This window comes from Furipterus horrens, unplaced genomic scaffold (assembly GCF_987537825.1).
Source record: "Furipterus horrens unplaced genomic scaffold, mFurHor1.1.pri manual_scaffold_1, whole genome shotgun sequence".
NCBI classification, from domain to species: domain Eukaryota; kingdom Metazoa; phylum Chordata; class Mammalia; order Chiroptera; family Furipteridae; genus Furipterus; species Furipterus horrens.
Genome location: NW_028327171.1, coordinates 207,369,737 through 207,387,086, shown reverse-complemented (window position 1 = coordinate 207,387,086; position 17,350 = coordinate 207,369,737). Strand labels below are relative to the sequence as shown.

Below are 17,350 nucleotides of genomic sequence, written 5' to 3'. Positions count from 1 at the left end.
GGTGCTGAGGGGACGGGGAAGGGATGGTGCTGGCAGCGTATTAGTAAGGGTGGAAGGGTGCTTTCCTTTTCAGGACATGTTCTGTACAGATCTCTTTTTTAAAAATGCAAAATTTTATAGATGTGAGTTAAAGTACACTTTCTCTTTTCCAGTTTCCCCTCAATAAGCTCACGGAACTTCTAAGATACGACATAGCGGCCGCCGGCTTCACCGAGGCACTTACCTTCGCTCTGGTACGCGTACAGGTGCTTTCTGCTCGGCTGGCTGTCCACTCTGAAATTCTGAATTCAGTCTATTCTGTGAGGCCTTGTATGGGCTTCCAGTATCTAGACTGCCAGAATTTCCTGGTTTTAAAAAAGGAACTGTTACTTGAGATGGTACACTCTCTTGTAAAGAAATTTTGAAAGATTTCTTTTTTAGTCGCAGAAAAACATGAAGGGCTAAAAAGGTGTCTTACATAACAGATGATAACATATTTTATAGTTTCATGTAAGTGTTGCTAGTTCACAATGAATTTCATAACCAAGTTTATTAGGTTAGGACTTACAGTCTTAATTTGGTTGTGCCTGTATGTGCTAGATGCCACCCTGATTAAGGGCCTGGGGACTGTTCCACATTAAACTTATTTCTTTGTCTTTGAACATGTTCACAGGCATTTGCTTTGAGTTGAAAAGCTGACATAAAAGGCCTAAATCAGGAAATGAATTTTATTCCAAAATCAGAAGGAAATCCCCCTCCCCCACCAGACTGACCATTTGAAAAGAATGCAACGTGCATGTATTTGCCATTTCCTTTTCCCTTGCTGAGCATTTCTGTGGAGCCTAGTGTAATCTGGGACGTCACGTACGTTTGCCTTACTGATGTAGGGCAAAAACCAAACCCGACAAACAAAGACATCCAAAACAAACGCCTTTTTCTCCCCTCGACGCCATTCTAGCCCTATAACCCTCAGAGTTTTAGAGGATTTGCAGTCATGGGAATTCCTCCAGTGCAAGGACGGGGGGTGAGGAGGTGCAGCCTCCGCCACAGTCCCTTCAGTGAGTATTTGTCCCTCACAGGCTGTTAACACCAGAAGGGAGCTAGTCCAACACCTTGACTTTCCTGATCGAACCACCGTTCGTCCAACAGCATTTCTGACGCATGTGTTGTATGTCAGGCACCGTATCAGTGAGGAAGCCGGATGCCAGGAGAGGATGATGAGTACTGACAGGCCTCGCCCAGAGCAGGAAAACCATGGCTGGAAACCTGGCCTTTTCTGTAATCTCATACTGTGTGTGCTAGGTTTGTACTGCCATGGTGTTCATACAGGTATACACAAAGGTACAGAGACAGTTGTGAGCACTGATGATTTCATGTAAAATGGAATTAAAAAATAGCTTTGAGAAATGTATAGTTAAAAAAACTATTTTAGGAAGTGGCACAGAATTTTATTTTGTAACTAGCCCCGGGTGTCTCAGGGGAGCCCCTGCCTTCTGCCTCCTGGCTGGCAGCTGCCCTGCAGAGTTGGTTCTGGGCTGAGGGCTCTCTGTACGCGATCCTGTCGGTCAGTGCGGCCCAGTAAGGCGGCCTTCCTGTCTCTCCCAGCAGGTAATTTAGGTAACTTGGCCCAGGGACTCGGCCCAGGGACTCAGCCCAGGTCTGCCTGTACCCACAGCCTGTGACTCAGCTGCCCCACCAGGAGTGCCACTCTGTTCAGCTGTCAAAAGTCACTTCACCCCATCGTTCAGCAGGGGAAAGGAGTCGGGTGCTACAGGACTTTCGATTTATAATAACAGTTTTCCTGTAGGAATTTCATCATTAAAGACATTTATGAAGCTACGCACTTTCTAAGCAAACCTAAACATCTGAGCTTTTTGTCTACCTTTACACCAGAGTATCAGCCCTTTTCCCAAAGCCCAGCCCTCGACTTCCCAAGTGGAAGCCATTCACATCTCCTCGTTGTTTTTGCTCTGTCTGCTTACTTGATGTCATATTTTCTTTTACATTACCTCACTTTTAAAACTAAACATCTATGCTAGCCTTATTGTAAGAGTAATACTTGTAAAAATTATGGGCTTCATTTACTTGTTGTATTTTTGTAACACTTTAAAATAAACACATGAGTATTAACAGTTAAGAAATATTCCTTCCTGTATACTGGCTCCTGTCAGTTCAGGATTCCTTGATTTACACGGCTTATCATTTCCACCCCTCATCGTCCACTGTCATGGTAAACTACAAGGTCACTCAGATACCACCTAGCTGCAGTGCCATGTGTCCGTAGAGCCCTTTTCTTTTCAACACATGGTACGTGTTCTTTTTTGAGAGTAGAGGCATCATGTAAATTGCATTTGCTAGTTAATTGAGCACATTATACCTAAATCTTGTTGTAAGAACTCCTCAGCGGGAAAAAAGGTTATTCCTAGCGTGCTGGCCTCCATTTCCCACCCCTGCGCTGTGGCGGTCGGGGTGCACTTCTCCACTGTGCCTTGGGCATGGCTTCAGGGTCCTTCCCAAGTGAGCGTGGCAAGAACTGGCATTGGCGTAAAATGAATCAAAACCCATGCTTGTTTTCTAAGTGAATTACAGGCCAGTTAGTCCTTGAAGATCATTTTGTAGAACAGTGCAGTGAGCCATGTCATGTAACATTGGAAAACAATACAGTCTGATGACACATTAGTTTTATGTTGTTTTAAACTTATTCAAAAAGTTAGCATTAATATATGTGATAATTATTATTTTTAGTAATGATTTTTTATTGCTAGTATTTTTTGATCACTTTATTTTGTGTCAGGCATTTTATTTGCATTATCTCTTCTCATTTATCATTAGATTTTCTATATCTAATAGTCAGTTTTATTTTTATAACTTCTGCTTACCATCCTGGTTTTTAAGAATGACAAAGATCTTTCTCTTTCTGGTGGATGAGCACTTAGAAGTTTATTTGTTAACTGGTGCTTTATCAAGTACACATGCACAGAAGTTAAATGGCCGCTTGAATTCGGCTCTCAGTCCTGCCATTCTGCCATAAGTCAGTACGGATTCAGCAGAGCACAGTGATAGTCAAAACAGCAGGCCACGTGCACTCCAAGGAGGGAGACAATCCTGACCGGAGCCATGAAGGATATTTTCATGGAAGAGGCAGAAGAGATGTCATTTAAGTGCAGCCCTGGGGGATGGTAGCAGGTTGGTCAGGAGGGTATTTCAGGTAAAGTGTAAGGTTCGGGGAATGGTTAGGGAATTGTAGGAGGTTAGACTGGTAAGACAGATGGGAGGCCAGCTTAGGAAGGGCCTGAATATAGACTGTAGCACCATCTCCGTGTGAACATTTACTCTAGTTCTGTATCAGGAGAACTGTTAATGTTAAATTGCATCTGCTGTGTTATTTGATAAAGGTTTATTCTTAGCTTGTTCTTAACTCACTAGTTTAAATAGAGAATCAACATTGCTATAAGACTGTTAAGTTGACTTATAGCTCTAAATATTTTTTATATTAAGTTTGGTCATTGCTTTTCCATATTGACCTGTTTTGTGTGTATTGTATTTCTTAGTGCTCCAAGGAAGATATTGCTGATAAACTTGGTTTGGATATCTCTGCAACGAAGGCAGTTCATATAAGTAATCCTAAAACAGCTGAATTTCAGGTAAGTCTTTTCAGTCGGTAAGTATTTTGGTAAAAACTGAGGCAGTATATGAGTTACAAAAAGTCTTTTCAGGTACTGTTGTACCTTATATGGTAAAATCTTAGAGCTTTTAAAAAGTCTTCTTGGATAAGTTTATAGTTGGTTCTTTACTGACAAAAATTCTTAAAATTTAAAAATCTTTCCTTGATTAACTTTATAGCTGGTTATTACTTGCTATATATGTTGTCTAACCCAGTCTTGTTTGAACTTTCCATTTTATAATCGATTGTTTAATACCGTTTTCAGATTTCATCTTTTTTTCACCTATTTCTAATACATGAATCAACACCTGTTCCCAATATTTCCCTAAGCCATTCACTTTAAAATCAGTCGTCACATCAGTTCTTGACTCGGCTGCCTATGTCTTCCACTGTGATTGTCTAGTTTATTGGCAGTTTCATTTGGTTTAGAAATAGTTAAATGGGAATGATATTACCTCAGTAGTAAATGTTAAGTGATTTACATTATAGATTAGGACTGACTATAAAGAGCATTTCAAGGTTATAATATACCTTTGCTTATTAGTGACTTCACGTTTCTTTTATGCTAATAAATTCTCATTCTATTTTTCTTGCTTATGCATTTCTGTATGATATTTTTTAACTCAGGCTTTAGAGAAAATCATGTCTTCTAGAATCAAGGGAATCTTGGAATTGAAAGGAAATGCTTTCAACAGTGTTGATGCTATTATAATATCTGGACTCTGAGATTGTTCCTTTTGATCTTGTTTTTATGTAAAAGGGGCTGGATTCATTTTAAAAATTCTAAAAGTTCTAAATATGTGTAAATCTAACTTAAAAATCTAAATTTTATCTATAGAACTACTAATATGACAGATTAGAACTAGACTAATTAAAGAACTAATTGGTAATATGCATCAGATACATGAATTCTTTCTCTAGACACAATGTCAGAACTTGGAGGAATCCTCACACTAGTTTGGAAGGATTTTTGCTGTGCTTTTATGTTTTGTTTTCTGAGGTCCACTAGCTTTACTGCTTTTTAAAATAATGCTCATGGTGTTCTCTTTAATAAGAGATTTTTCAAGTTCATTTGGATAGGGTGGTATTTCAGTAAATGTTAATGGATTTTTATATGAGTTTATTGCAAATTTTTCTCTTTCTCCCAGTTTTATTTACTAAACTTGATAGCTTTCTTAAGATGTGGTAATGTCGTGTTTTTAGGGTCTACATCCTATCTTAATATTCCATATAAGTGGAAGGAAAACAAATCAGAAACACACTAAACGTCACCGTAAATAACTGGCTTTGCACACTTAAGAATCAATATTTCTGTATAAAATGCATTAGAGATGAAAGTGAGTGTCTTTTAGGTTTGACAGATTCTATATTTTACTCCTGCTTTACCAACAGACATGTCCTACCATTACTAATAGGTTAACAGGTTTATATTTATTTATGGTTAAATTAAATTAAAGTTGTTGATAGTCTTGGAACTCAACTTTGGGCTATTTTCTGATAGTAGATATGTTAGAGAATGAATAAAAGAAATGCTGTTTAGTCAAAATATGTAACATTTTATTATAATTATTATAAACAAAATTACTGAATATTTCCACATCTCCCCAATTTAGCAATAATCTTCCTTAATATCCTTAAATATCCAATCATTGTTCAAATTTTCTCAATTGGCTCAATTTTTTTAGTTTGATTTAGGACTCAAACAAAGTTGTACATCAAAGTTGATTGGTGTACTTCTTCTCTTCCCCCTCCTCTCTCTCTCTCTCTCTCTCTCTCTCTCTCTCTCTCTCTCTCTCTCTCTCTCTCTCTGACTCCCACTCTACTCTCACTCTCTCACTGTGTTGAAGAAACTGGGTCATTTGCCCTGTAGAGTTCTCACATTTAGGATTTTGTTAACTATACTCCAGTGGTCCCCTAATATTTCTAAAAATTGGTAGTTAGATGTAGAAGTTTGACCACATTCAGGTTTATTTTATTTATTTATTTATTTGTAGTATTGCTGTGGGTTTTTAAATAAACAAATAAGGCTTATCTATAAAATAAACTGAAAAACACTAAGAAAAGTTATCTACAAAAGTAGCTAATTTCTGTTCCAGTAAGCTAAGCTTTCTTTTAACATTATAGTTTTAGGAAAGTGAACAATATGTAAGAAAGCGCTAAGTTCAAGGTGAGTAGTAGCAGCTTGCGGTGGAATGAATGTGATGGGAAAACCGTTTTCTCCCCCCGCCCCACAATGTCGTAGCCCGTCCTCTCAGAGGCCTGCGCTCCCTTGTGTAGGACCTAGGAGAGACCGCTGTTTGAGCCAGAGCGGTCAGGGCGGGCCTCGGCGGGAGAGGGCCTTTGAGCAGAGGCCTGAAGACAGTAAGGCCTAGGAAAAATGCACCAGGTGGAGTAAGGAGCTGGTGTGGAGGTCCGAGGTGGAAAGCTGCTTGTGGGGTGTAGGGGTGTGGGGGTGTGGCTGGAGCTCGGGAAGCCAAGGGGAGCAGCAAGGGCTGGGGTTGGAGAGGGGCCAGGACCAGGGTCAGAGAGGGTCCCAGGTAGGGCATGGCTTTTATTCCCAGTTGTGTGGAACCCTAGTGGAGATTTTTGAGCAGAGTAGTTTCACGATCTGATTTAGGTCTTAAGGATCTAGGCCCTAAGGAATCACTGTGGAGAACAGAGCGTAAGGTGGCAGGAATGGAAGCTGAGAAACCAGCTTACGAAGCTCATGCAAGAGACTGGGGAAAAGATAATGGTGTTGGCGTCTGCAGAGCCCAGGCTCCTGGGTGCTGTCGTGCCGCTGCCCGTGAGACCCTGCCGGTAACGTGGGGTCTCGACAGCTGACCTGGCTCATTGGCGCTAGAATGACAAACCTATTTCACAGAGAAGTTTTGTGATTTTGTTTTTTTTAAAGAACTGAGATGTGTGTTTGTACTCTTTGGGCTCCTCAGCTGGAAACTCCCTCGTAGCCTGCCCAGCGCAGCTGCAGTTTTCTAGCACCTGCACATCTGTGCTCTGCTCTCCTCATTGTCCTTGTACCTAATTGTATCCCCATTTTCCCTGGTCCTGGTTTTTACATTTTTATTAATTCATATTTAATCTATTTAAGTACAGGGTGGGGCAAAAGTAGGTTTACAGTTGTGGGTATACGGAACGATTTATTCTTCTATCATTTAGCAATTACTGTATTATTTGCCGTATAAACAACTGTAAACAACTGGAGGTCAACCGGAGAATCGCCAGGGCAGCCACAGTTATGGCCAGACTGAACCGGCGAGCGTGGAACAATTCCAGCCTCACTGAGAAAACCAGACTGCGCATCTACCAAGCCTGCGTACTCAGCACTCTCCTCTATGGCAGCGAGACGTGGACCACCTACGCAAGGCACGAAAGGAAACTCAACAGCTTCCACATGAGGTGCCTGCGACGCGTCCTGCATGTCGCCTGGCAGGATAAGGTCCCCAACACCGAGGTGCTGAAGCGAGCCAATATGTGCAGTTTGCATGCAGTTCTTAGCGAGAGACGCCTCAGGTGGCTCGGCCATGTCAAAAGAATGGATGCAGGCCGTATCCCCAAAGACCTCCTCTACGGCGAGCTAGCAGAAGGCAAGAGGATGACAGGGCGCCCAAAACTGCGGTTCAAAGACATCTGCAAAAAGGACATGACACAATGCTCCATCAATCTCAACACATGGGAAGTTCAAGCAGACGACCGCCTAGCCTGGAGGCTCGCGGTCAGGCAAGGTACGTCACGCGCGGAGGCTGCGCGCAACGAGGAGGCGGTCCAGAAAAGATCGAGGCGGAAGCAACGTCAGCAGCAGCAACAACAGCCATCTGCCTTCACCTGTACCAAGTGCGGCAGGGATTGTCACTCCCGAATCGGACTGCACAGCCATTCTCGGCAGTGCAGATAGACTCTCAGGAAGCTACGCCATCGTCTCTCGAGACGGACGGCTGCCGACGACCGACGAAACAACTGTAAACCTACTTTTGCCTCATCCCTTATTTATATTTCTTTTAATCTACTTCAGTTTATAAAATATGGCAGGGTGTGAAAATTTACATATTTGAAATCTTGAAAGCTAACTTTAATTTTAAAAATTACAAAATCACCAATTCTAGATAAGACTAATTATATTTGTTATATTTGTTTCTCACTTATTTTTTATTCAAGTTTATTTTTTATTTTGTGAATTCAGACGTCAGAACATTTTTCACTTTTTGAATGATTTGAAATTGAAAAATAAAAATGACTTGTCTATAGTTATAGCTCTGTGTTTAACCAGTTACTTGTTTTTACTTTTAATAAAATAAATGTTCCAATAATTGTAAAAAGAAAATGACCTGGATGTTTAGGCATTGCATTTTCCAGAAGTGTCTTGTTGTGGAGCCGGGGGCTCTTTTGGCTGTGTCTTTAACCAAGTACACTGGGTCCCCATCCCCCTGCCTTATCTGTGGTTTCACTTTCCCTGGTTTCAGTAGCTTGTGGTCAGCCCAGTCTGGAAATACCGAATGTAAAATTCCAGACATAAGCAATACATTAATTGTAAATTGCAGCTGTTCTGGGTGTGTGATGAAGTCTTGCCCTGTCCCGGTCCGTCCCGTCTGGGACATGACGTGCCCTCTTGTCCAGCCCCTCCGTGTTGTATATACCACCCGCCACTGGGCCGACGGGGTTTTCAGGTTGACCGTCTCAGTACAGCAGTGCTTGTATTCAGGTTTGCCTTGTTTTACTAACAAGGGCCCCAAGGTGCAAGAACGGTGATGCTGGCAATTCAAATATTCCAGAGGAAGCCATAGACTCTATCATAGGCATGCATGTGTAGGGGAAATCGTAGTGTACACACACGCGCGCACACACACGGTTTAGTACTAACGGTGGTTTCAGCCACCCACTGAGGGTCTCGGTTGGAACACGCCCCCTGATGATCAGGGGGAAGTACTGTGTGTCTGGGTCCTGTTTGGTCAGTGCAATTTCGTGTCTTTTCCTGTAGGTGGCACGCACCACCCTCCTTCCTGGCCTCCTGAAGACCATAGCAGCGAATCGGAAGATGCCCCTGCCTCTGAAACTGTTTGAAATCTCTGACATCGTAGTAAAAGATTCCAGCAGAGGTAAGAATGAGCCGCCTTTGATTTGCATACCTAAAGCATTTTTTTTTTATTTAAAAAATTGCAACTGTCTATAAAAGTGGAGAAAATAGTATAATTACCGTCGTGAAACCAACGCCCAGCCTCCACAATTATCAACACTTGGCCGGACTTCTTTCATTTACACTCCCACCCACTCCCCCATATTATTTCATGTAACTCCTAGACATATCATTTCATCAACAAATACTGTAGTATCACTTTCTAAAAGATAAGGCTATCATTTTCATCTTTTCTCAATAATCCAATTAACAATATCATATCTTATTATCAGACATTTTGCTAGTGTTTAAATTTTCACAATCGTTTCATAAATTTAATTTTTGCAATTGATTTGAATCAATCCAGGCAAAGTCCAGATAGTTGGTTGGTTGCTCTATCTCTTTCTTTCTTTTACTAGAAAGCAAATTTTAGCAACAAATTTAATAACATTTTGGAAGAGCCCTATTAAAACCTCAGCTTGAAAAGCACTGTGGGGTATTTCGTTTTTTCTTATATCGTGTGGTTTATGTGCGTCTCTTTTAAGGTACTTGATTTCCTATCCTTCTGGTTCTGCAGTGACTGTCCCCCCCACTGGTGTGCTAGTGACTGTGTTTTGCCAGCTAGTGACTGTGCATGTGTTTTACCTATTTTTGCCTCTTGAGTATGGTCTGGACTTGTTAGTACAAGTTGCTTGGCTTAACATTTGGAATGTAGTGGTTAGTCAATATATTTAGTAAGTACTTACACCTGAGGGCCAAGGAAGTCTGTCTTATTCATGCTTCCATGTCTCATTCAGAATTCTCTGTGTCTGCAAACTTACATAAGTCTGACTGTTTCGATCTGTACATGAGGTCATCTCTTGGTGAGCAGTCCCCTCAGATGACTAAGTTGCTGGCAGTATTTCCTTGGCTCCTTGGGATTAACAATTCAAGTCCTAGAAGCTTTAATTCAGTGAGTCTTACTCCAGACTCCAGAATTCCGAGTGTGTTCTTATGAATCAGGTAACAAAAGCAGAGGCCTTTGTTTGGACCTCTGTACGTGGAGCGTCCATGGCAGACTTTTCAGCCAAAGCCGGATTCCACCTGCTCCCCAGTGTGCAGCCTGTTTTCAGTCACCAGCATCACCTGCATTTGTATGGTGTCTTTTACTTTTCAATAAAGCCTTTTAACATACTTTCTCACTTTTGATTGTTAAAGCATCTCTTTGAGGTAGATGGTACAAAAAACATTGTCTTCTTTCAGTATATAGGAAAACTGAGAAAGAAAGATGGTTCTTTTCCGAAGCCTTCATAAATATTGGCCTTAGAGCTAGGGTCAGAATTTTGACCTCAGTGCTTCTATCCTTAGAGGATAAAAGTTCGTTTTAATGTCATTCTGTAGAGGGTTTTCTTTGAGCGGTAAGTCTGCTGTAATAGAAATCTGAAAACGTTTTCAGTGATGAGGGTTCTTGTGCCTCGTCCTCCACTGGTACAGCTAACTAGCAGCTCGTTATAATTCCAATGTCAAGTTTTTCTGCTAACTTTGACTTGCTTTCTTTTATCTTAGTTCTTTGAGTTTTATGTTGCTTTGATCCTTGGTGATTCAAACATATTAATAAAGAGAGAATGAGGTTAGTTACACTAGGTTTCCTCAAACGTTTCGGAATACTGATTTAGCAGTGGGCCTCTTCCCAAACTGCAGGGGCTCCCTGCAGGCTCTGCTGAGCAGGGTGGGTGCACAAGCAGGCCACTCAGAGTCTGGGGGTAGGGGGTGAGGAGCAGGCTGTGGTCCCCACAACTGCCACAAGGAGGTTTTGCTGTTGGCACAGAGCACTGCGGAGCACTTACAGTACTGTGGTCCTGGGTAGAGGTGCCTTTTACTCTTTTTTTTCCTCTGGATTTCTTCGGAAGGCTGAGACAGAGACTCCTCTCTGCCCCGAGGCCCGTGCTTGGAGGTAACCTCCGCTATTGAGAGAGAGCGAGTGGTCAGTACTAGTGCTGCAGGCATCGCTGATGATAGCCCTGGACCACGAGTCCGTCTGCTTGCTAACTCCAAGGCTTGCGTTTCTGCTGCTCTTCATTTCATTGAGAAGAATGTTCTCCTTTCTCTAGCACCTCTTTAATCCTGTTTTTAGTTGTGATTATTCTGCTGTTTCCCCCATCCAGCCATTTCCATCTGATAATTACTTTTGCCTGTGGTCACGCACCATTGAGTTTATTCTTTCTTTAAAATTTCCTATCATATCAGTGGAATTTGAGGAACAAGAGGAAGTACATCTGCTCTGTAACTTTACTGTCTTGAAAACATAGGTTTGCTTTAATTTATTTGGAGTGTGTTTCCTCTTTGGGTAGGCCTGGATTTTATTTCATAATAAAAGTAGCTTTTCTGATGGGTCATTTTAAATATGCACATGTGGACTCCCTACTTGCCATGTGGTGTACCCAGAGGACTCCTGGCAAGGCAGCGCAGTGCCACGGTCCCGAAAGCAGACTGCAGCCAGGGTGCCCGGGTTTCAGTTGTGGCTCTCCCACTCACCAGCTGCTTGACTTCAGGCAATTTATTTAATCTCTCTGCACCGTAGTTTCTCATCTGTACCATGGAGATAACGATAGCACTTCATTAAGTTGTTGTATGGATTAAATGAAAAGTTCCAGCCACATAATAAGCACTGTTTGGTGTCCACTTTTACTATGAGCGTGGTAGCAACCCCTAACTCCAGCTACCTGGGATCCTGGGTTGGTGATTTTCTGTGAGAAGGAGTTAAAAACCTTTGCTGGCTATTCAAGGATTAATGTCACCTTGCTAAGTAAGACCCTTGGGCTTGTGTTTATCCTTACCTTTGCTTAATTAGTTTTTCTTCTGTTGTGTTCTTTTTATTTTTATTTGTTAAGAATAAGAAAACCAAAATATACTAACGTGAGAATTTACTTAAGAAAAATAGGAATGTTTTTTCAGTAATTCATCACCCACTTCTTTTTAAAGAAATGAGCACATATGTTTTTACTGCCTTTTAAAGCAGTAAGCATTTCTCTGTTGGCTTTACGTTAGCCATTTTCTCCTAAATAATAAACTATTTTGAAGAAAAGAAATCTAGTCCATGAAAAGTGAAATGATAAAGGAGGTTTCCAGTTAATATGAAAGTGTCCCAAATTTTCATTAGTTGGGAAAACCCAAACTGCCGATTCAAAAGGGATAGAAATGAGCAAGGCAGTCTCATTCATTGCCCTGGTGGAAAACCTACTTTTGAGTTCCTATTCTTTTTGTTTCTGTTTGTCTGTCTGTTTATGCTAGGGATCGCTTAGAATATAAAAGGCAGAGTTGCCAGTCTTGAGGAAGATAGGGAACAGATTTTTATAGAAAGTGCTCTGAGGGGATATACAAGGTACCCTGATAGCACAGACAGGGGAGTGACCAGTGCCACTATTTGCTTTGGGAGATATAGGAAATACCCAACACCACCAGCCTCACGCCAGCTTTGTGTACGCGAGCGTATTTCCCAAAATGGAAATGAAAGAAGATCTGTACTGGATTTCACTGTGCCTCCCACAAATATGTCTGACCGGGTTCTTATGAGACTAAGTGAAAGATTGCTAGCCCCCGTTTTCACCTTGACCTCATTGGACCGTTTCCTGTGCTGAGGTGGACTTTTTGGGACTGACCGTCCATGTGGCGAAGCTGTCAGCCTGGCTGCCCATCTAGTGGCTAAGTCTGGTGCACTGCTCAAGGATTGAGACTGCCACTCTGACTCAGACACATGCCAGTTCTTTGAGGCTCAGCCAGCCATTGCATTTATTGAGTTTTAAGATCCAGAATTGCTGCAACATTTAAAAAAAATTATTCATGACTCAAGGGACTAAGCTGATTTATCCCTTTTGTTGGGCAGAGTGGCATGTGTCTTTGGAATGAGAAGTTAAATGCTGACTGTTGTGGGGTAGATTTTCAGCTTTATAATGGGGAGGTCAGTAGAGGCAGCACTGAAGCTATCAAATCAGGCTGCTGTGTGAGTTATTGATTGGTTCCAGTGGTTAATACTTCTGTTTTTTCTGTTCAATGTCAAGGATAACCTGTAAACAAAATAGTAAAAAATGACTTTAGAGGAGCAGAGGACCCAGTTGTGAATTGCTAATTTTTATGCAACTCTATTTTTGCAAAGTCCAACATTCATGCTTTTTATTAAATGCAGATTGAATTCTGCCGTCACAGTTTATTTCATGATAGTCACTGAAGCTGCCAGTATGCCTACAAGCTCACTGAAAAGGCAGGAGAAAATGTATCACTGGGTTAAGTTGAAGTTCAAAAGGAGCCACAGCCTAAGAAAGATGACTGAGTTGGCTTTGTGAAGTGCAGAGGGTGATGTAGACTTAGCACAAAACAGCCACTCCGTTGTCGATTGACATGTACGTGTGGAGAACCCTGATAATCAGATTGCCATGCACTTCAGTTTCAACTACTGCATTTAAAGAATTTGGGGTTTTAATAATTATTCTAGTAGATGGAGTAGGTTAAAGCCCCTCGACCACTCAAAGGGCTCCAGTTCCATCCCTTGCCTTAGCGAGCACGCCTACCCCAGCCCTTCACTTCTTGCTCAGACTCCTCCTTTCTGCAAGGCATTGCTGCAGTCCTGGTACAAGTCTCATTTCCTCTGCTTCCCAAATCCCTGTTTAAGCAGTTTCTGAAATTCCACGTTTTCACTGAAGCTGATTTTCTAAATCAGTAATGATCTACTTCTTACCTTGATTAGTTTGGCTATAGGGCCTAGAATTTATTTTTTTAAGTTTAGTTGAAATATATTAAATATATTCAAGATTCTTATTCATTTCTCCACTCTGGGCCACCGTGGCTACAGGGAATGTGACTAATTCACTGTTCTTTTATGATTTAGTTTGTTCTTTCAATTTGCTCTTGGTTTGTACCATTCGTGTATTTGTCTTATATTGTAACCTACTGAAATATAGGGTTCAGATCTTTATAGTTTTTTCTATAGATTTTTGCTTGATAAAGAGCTCAATAAAAGGGTTTTCATTGTGAGCTTGTAAAATACTTCAGCTCTGAGAAGTTGTCCATTAATTATGCAGCCATCAAATAATGGAAGATTATCCAGCATCCACATGTGGAATGTGGTTTTTGGAAGAGAGCTTATGTCATCAGTCTGAATTAATTTAATTTTCCATCATATTTTTGGCATGTAGAAGTTCCAATTAATTCAAAAAATATGGGTGTAAGAAACATTGACATTAACAATATTTGAAGTAGCATCATTCACATATGTGATGGCATCTTAACTGTGTAAATAACATCATTTTTAATACAGAAAGTTATTTTAGTATGTTTGGTTCCACATAGTTAAGATCTGCTAACGTGAGTATAATGTGATCTGTCATGCGTTGCATATTATATTTTTTTAATAGATAAAAATCCATTCCAGGTTTATGTTAACTAAATAAAAGCCAACCCACAAGAATATAACTTTGTCCTTCATGCATTGAGAAGGTCATAGATTTTTTCTCACATTTGTTTTTTTGCTTTTGGCATTATTTTAAAAAGAAAAATATATATATTTTGGTGCTATAATATAGATTTACTTTAAGGAAAAATATTCTTTTTATTATGTTTGTTTTTAAAATTGACAGTATATTTGTAATATCCTCAAGAGTTTTCATGAATATTTATTTCTAACTTAAAAGCAATTCTATTCTCTTGATATTAAAAAAATATACACACATCCAACTTCTCTGTAATCCTGCTCTTAGAATTAGTTGCCAGACATTTTGTACGCATATGCAGCCATATGTTTTACATTTCTGTGTAGAGCCATATATATGGGAAAGCACTTTTTTGAGCTTACACCAGTGAAATTATGCTTAACCTGTCCAGCTTTTTCCTATGAGCACATTCTGTTCACCTCATTCTTTTAATGGTTGCATAATATTTCATCGTATGGATGTACTATAATTTACTCAGATTGTTGTTGAATATTTAGGTTGCTACCAGGGTTTTGCTAAAATGTCTATTACAGTGAATATCCTTATACTCTTATCCAAATATATATTTTTAGAAATAGAATTGTTCGATTTATAGATATATATATGCACATTAAATGTTTGCTATCTTGTTAAATTCTTTTCCAGAAAGGATTTTTTACAAATTTGCAGTCCTACTAGGAATGTATAAAGTTTCCTGTTTTCCCTTATTAGATATAATTTTTTCAAGTAAATTTATTGGGGTGATATTGGTTAATAAGATCATTAGATATCATTTTTTAAAAGACTATTTATTTTTGGAGGGGAAGGGAGAGAGAAAGTGAGAGAAACATTAATGTGTGAGAGATACACCAATCGCTTGCTTCTCATGTGCCCTCAACTGAGGACCCAGCCTGCACTCCAGGCATGTGCCCTGAATGGGAATCGAACCGGCGACCTTTCGGTTTGCAGGCTGGCATTCGATCCACTGAGCCATACCAGCCAGGGCAAGATACAATTTTTAAGGTGTATTTCTTCAGGGGATTCTTGTAGCTTTTGTGAATCATTTACTACTACACTGGAATTTTTCAGGAGATAATGTTTGAGATTCAGTCCCTTGGGAACCAGTATTAAAAAGAGATTAGTCGAGTGGAATAGAATAAGAATCAAGATGCTTTGTTTTATTTTCTGAGTGCGGCCAGACTGTTAATCTCAAGCTCAATATCAGCCACTGGTTATGCTGGAAGCCTTTTTGGTTTTCCAGTAGGCTTTCTTCTGGCATCTATATTTGGGCTTCTGGGGGAATGTAAGAAATAGAGATGGAGAGATTGAAGACCCTGCCCTTTCCCAGTCTGTGCCATATGTGATAATATAACCTAACTCCCCTAACTTGCTGTTAATCATTGGTGCTGTGGTGAAACGGCACCTACACCAAGAAGGAGACCTACCCTATTCTAAAAAATGGAGTTTATTCAATAGTCATCTACTAAAGGACATCATCTACCATCCCTTTTTTCCTTTCTCTTCTTTAAAAAATAATTATTTGGCGTGTCCTTTCAGTTTACGGAAGTGTAGCCAGCCGCCCTGCTTTTGGGTGGGTAAGATCAGCCTCTCCAGGCAGCACTTTGAAGTCTGTGAAATACATTGGTAATTTAGGCTGACACACTTGGCAGGCCCACTTAAAAAGCAGAACTGTTTGATGGCATGACACAAGAGGTCTGTTAACTGAGTTATAAAGAACCGAGTCATTTGCAGCAAACCCTAATTTTGGCATGAAATTTAAATAGTTCTTATTTTGTGGAGAGCACTCAGTGAACTTTGTGATATAATATGGTTCTTTAGTGCAAAATACTAGGAAATGGGAATTTTACTATGTCTAGCAGTTTCTCCAGGGAGGAATGGGAGGAACTGAGTGTGTGGCTTTTTTCTTTTTTTCAATTCAGCCACAGTAGAGGAACTCTCTTAGCAAGATGTGAGGAAGCAAGTCTAGAGGGAGTGGTAGCCCTTGGGAAGTGTGGAAACCAGCCAATCAGTGGTGGGAGTCGGGAGGGGCCACCTACGTAATGAGTTTAATCTAATTCTTATGGTGGGTTGAGTACAAAGACCTTAAAGTCAGTGACCTTTCGTAAAAGTAGTACAAAATCTAAAAATATATAGCTCATTATTGGTGTGTGTGTGTGTGTGTGTGTGTGTGAGATGTGTGTGCTATAAACATCCTGAAACCTTTTTTGGAGTATAGTTTTTTTAAAGTCCTGTATTTTTATTGTAATTTTATTCTGATCAGAAACACTTAATTTGTTTTTTTTAAGTGTGAGTCTTTAAACCAGATGTTGTTCTTATCAGAAAGGTAAGTTTTACATAATTTGGAAATCAGGAAAGAAGTATCCCAAGGCAAAGGTTACCAATACAAAGCTTCCCGTTTGTGTTGCTAAACTGTGTGAGTGGTGGAATTACTTGTGGGCTGTGCTCTCAGCAAAAATGGAACAACAAAGTAGTTTTCAGTACGTGTCTGTGTGTTAAAGTGGAAGCATGTGACACCCACAAATGGGTACCACATGGCAGAGATGCCCAGGAGCACTCAGTATTATGAAAGGGGCAATTTAGTTCTGTTTCATTTCATTTTTTTTCCCTTAGGGAGGGAGAGAGGAGGGGAGAAGGAGAAGGAGAGAGATTGTTCCTACAGAGGAATCAGGCCCCTCTTTTGAGTTTATGCATGTGGATGGTTTATTGAGGTTTTATGCCTGCCTGATTTTAGTATTAATCTTTATTCCTACATCTTCAGTTAAAGCGTTTAGATACCGGAATTCTTTATCCTTTCAAATGGAACGATGGAGTGGCAGCAGGACAGTACTCACTTTCCCACATCAGCTGACGCTTGTGCCCACTTTGAACGTGGCCCGTTGTCTGCTCCTGGCCTTGCTGTTAAATAGTTACTTGTGCGTGCTTACCTCCCTTTCCAGGCTTTGTTCACTTATTCAGAAAATGATTGTTGAAGGCTTCGTCTGCACAGGCCCGGTGCTGGTGTTGACTGCCGTCCTCTAAGGATACCTAGAGAGGAGCGCCTAGAACATAGCGGTTGCTGAGAAGTGTCACATGGCAAGAACAGTTGCTTCTCCACATGTGGTCCATCCGCGTTTGACTTAGAATACACTTTCCATGAGT

General features: G+C 40.6%; 1 protein-coding gene across 1 annotated transcript in view; it reads left to right on the top strand.

The window, feature by feature from the left end:
- FARSB (phenylalanyl-tRNA synthetase subunit beta) overlaps positions 1-17,350 on the top strand; it is a 52,260-nt gene that overhangs the window by 16,228 nt on the left and 18,682 nt on the right. Inside the window, exons 13-15 of the mRNA XM_090284596.1 lie at positions 153-233; positions 3,531-3,623; positions 8,616-8,733. Coding sequence (XP_090140722.1) covers positions 153-233; positions 3,531-3,623; positions 8,616-8,733 — 292 coding nt within the window. The remainder of the gene's footprint in view (positions 1-152; positions 234-3,530; positions 3,624-8,615; positions 8,734-17,350) is intronic.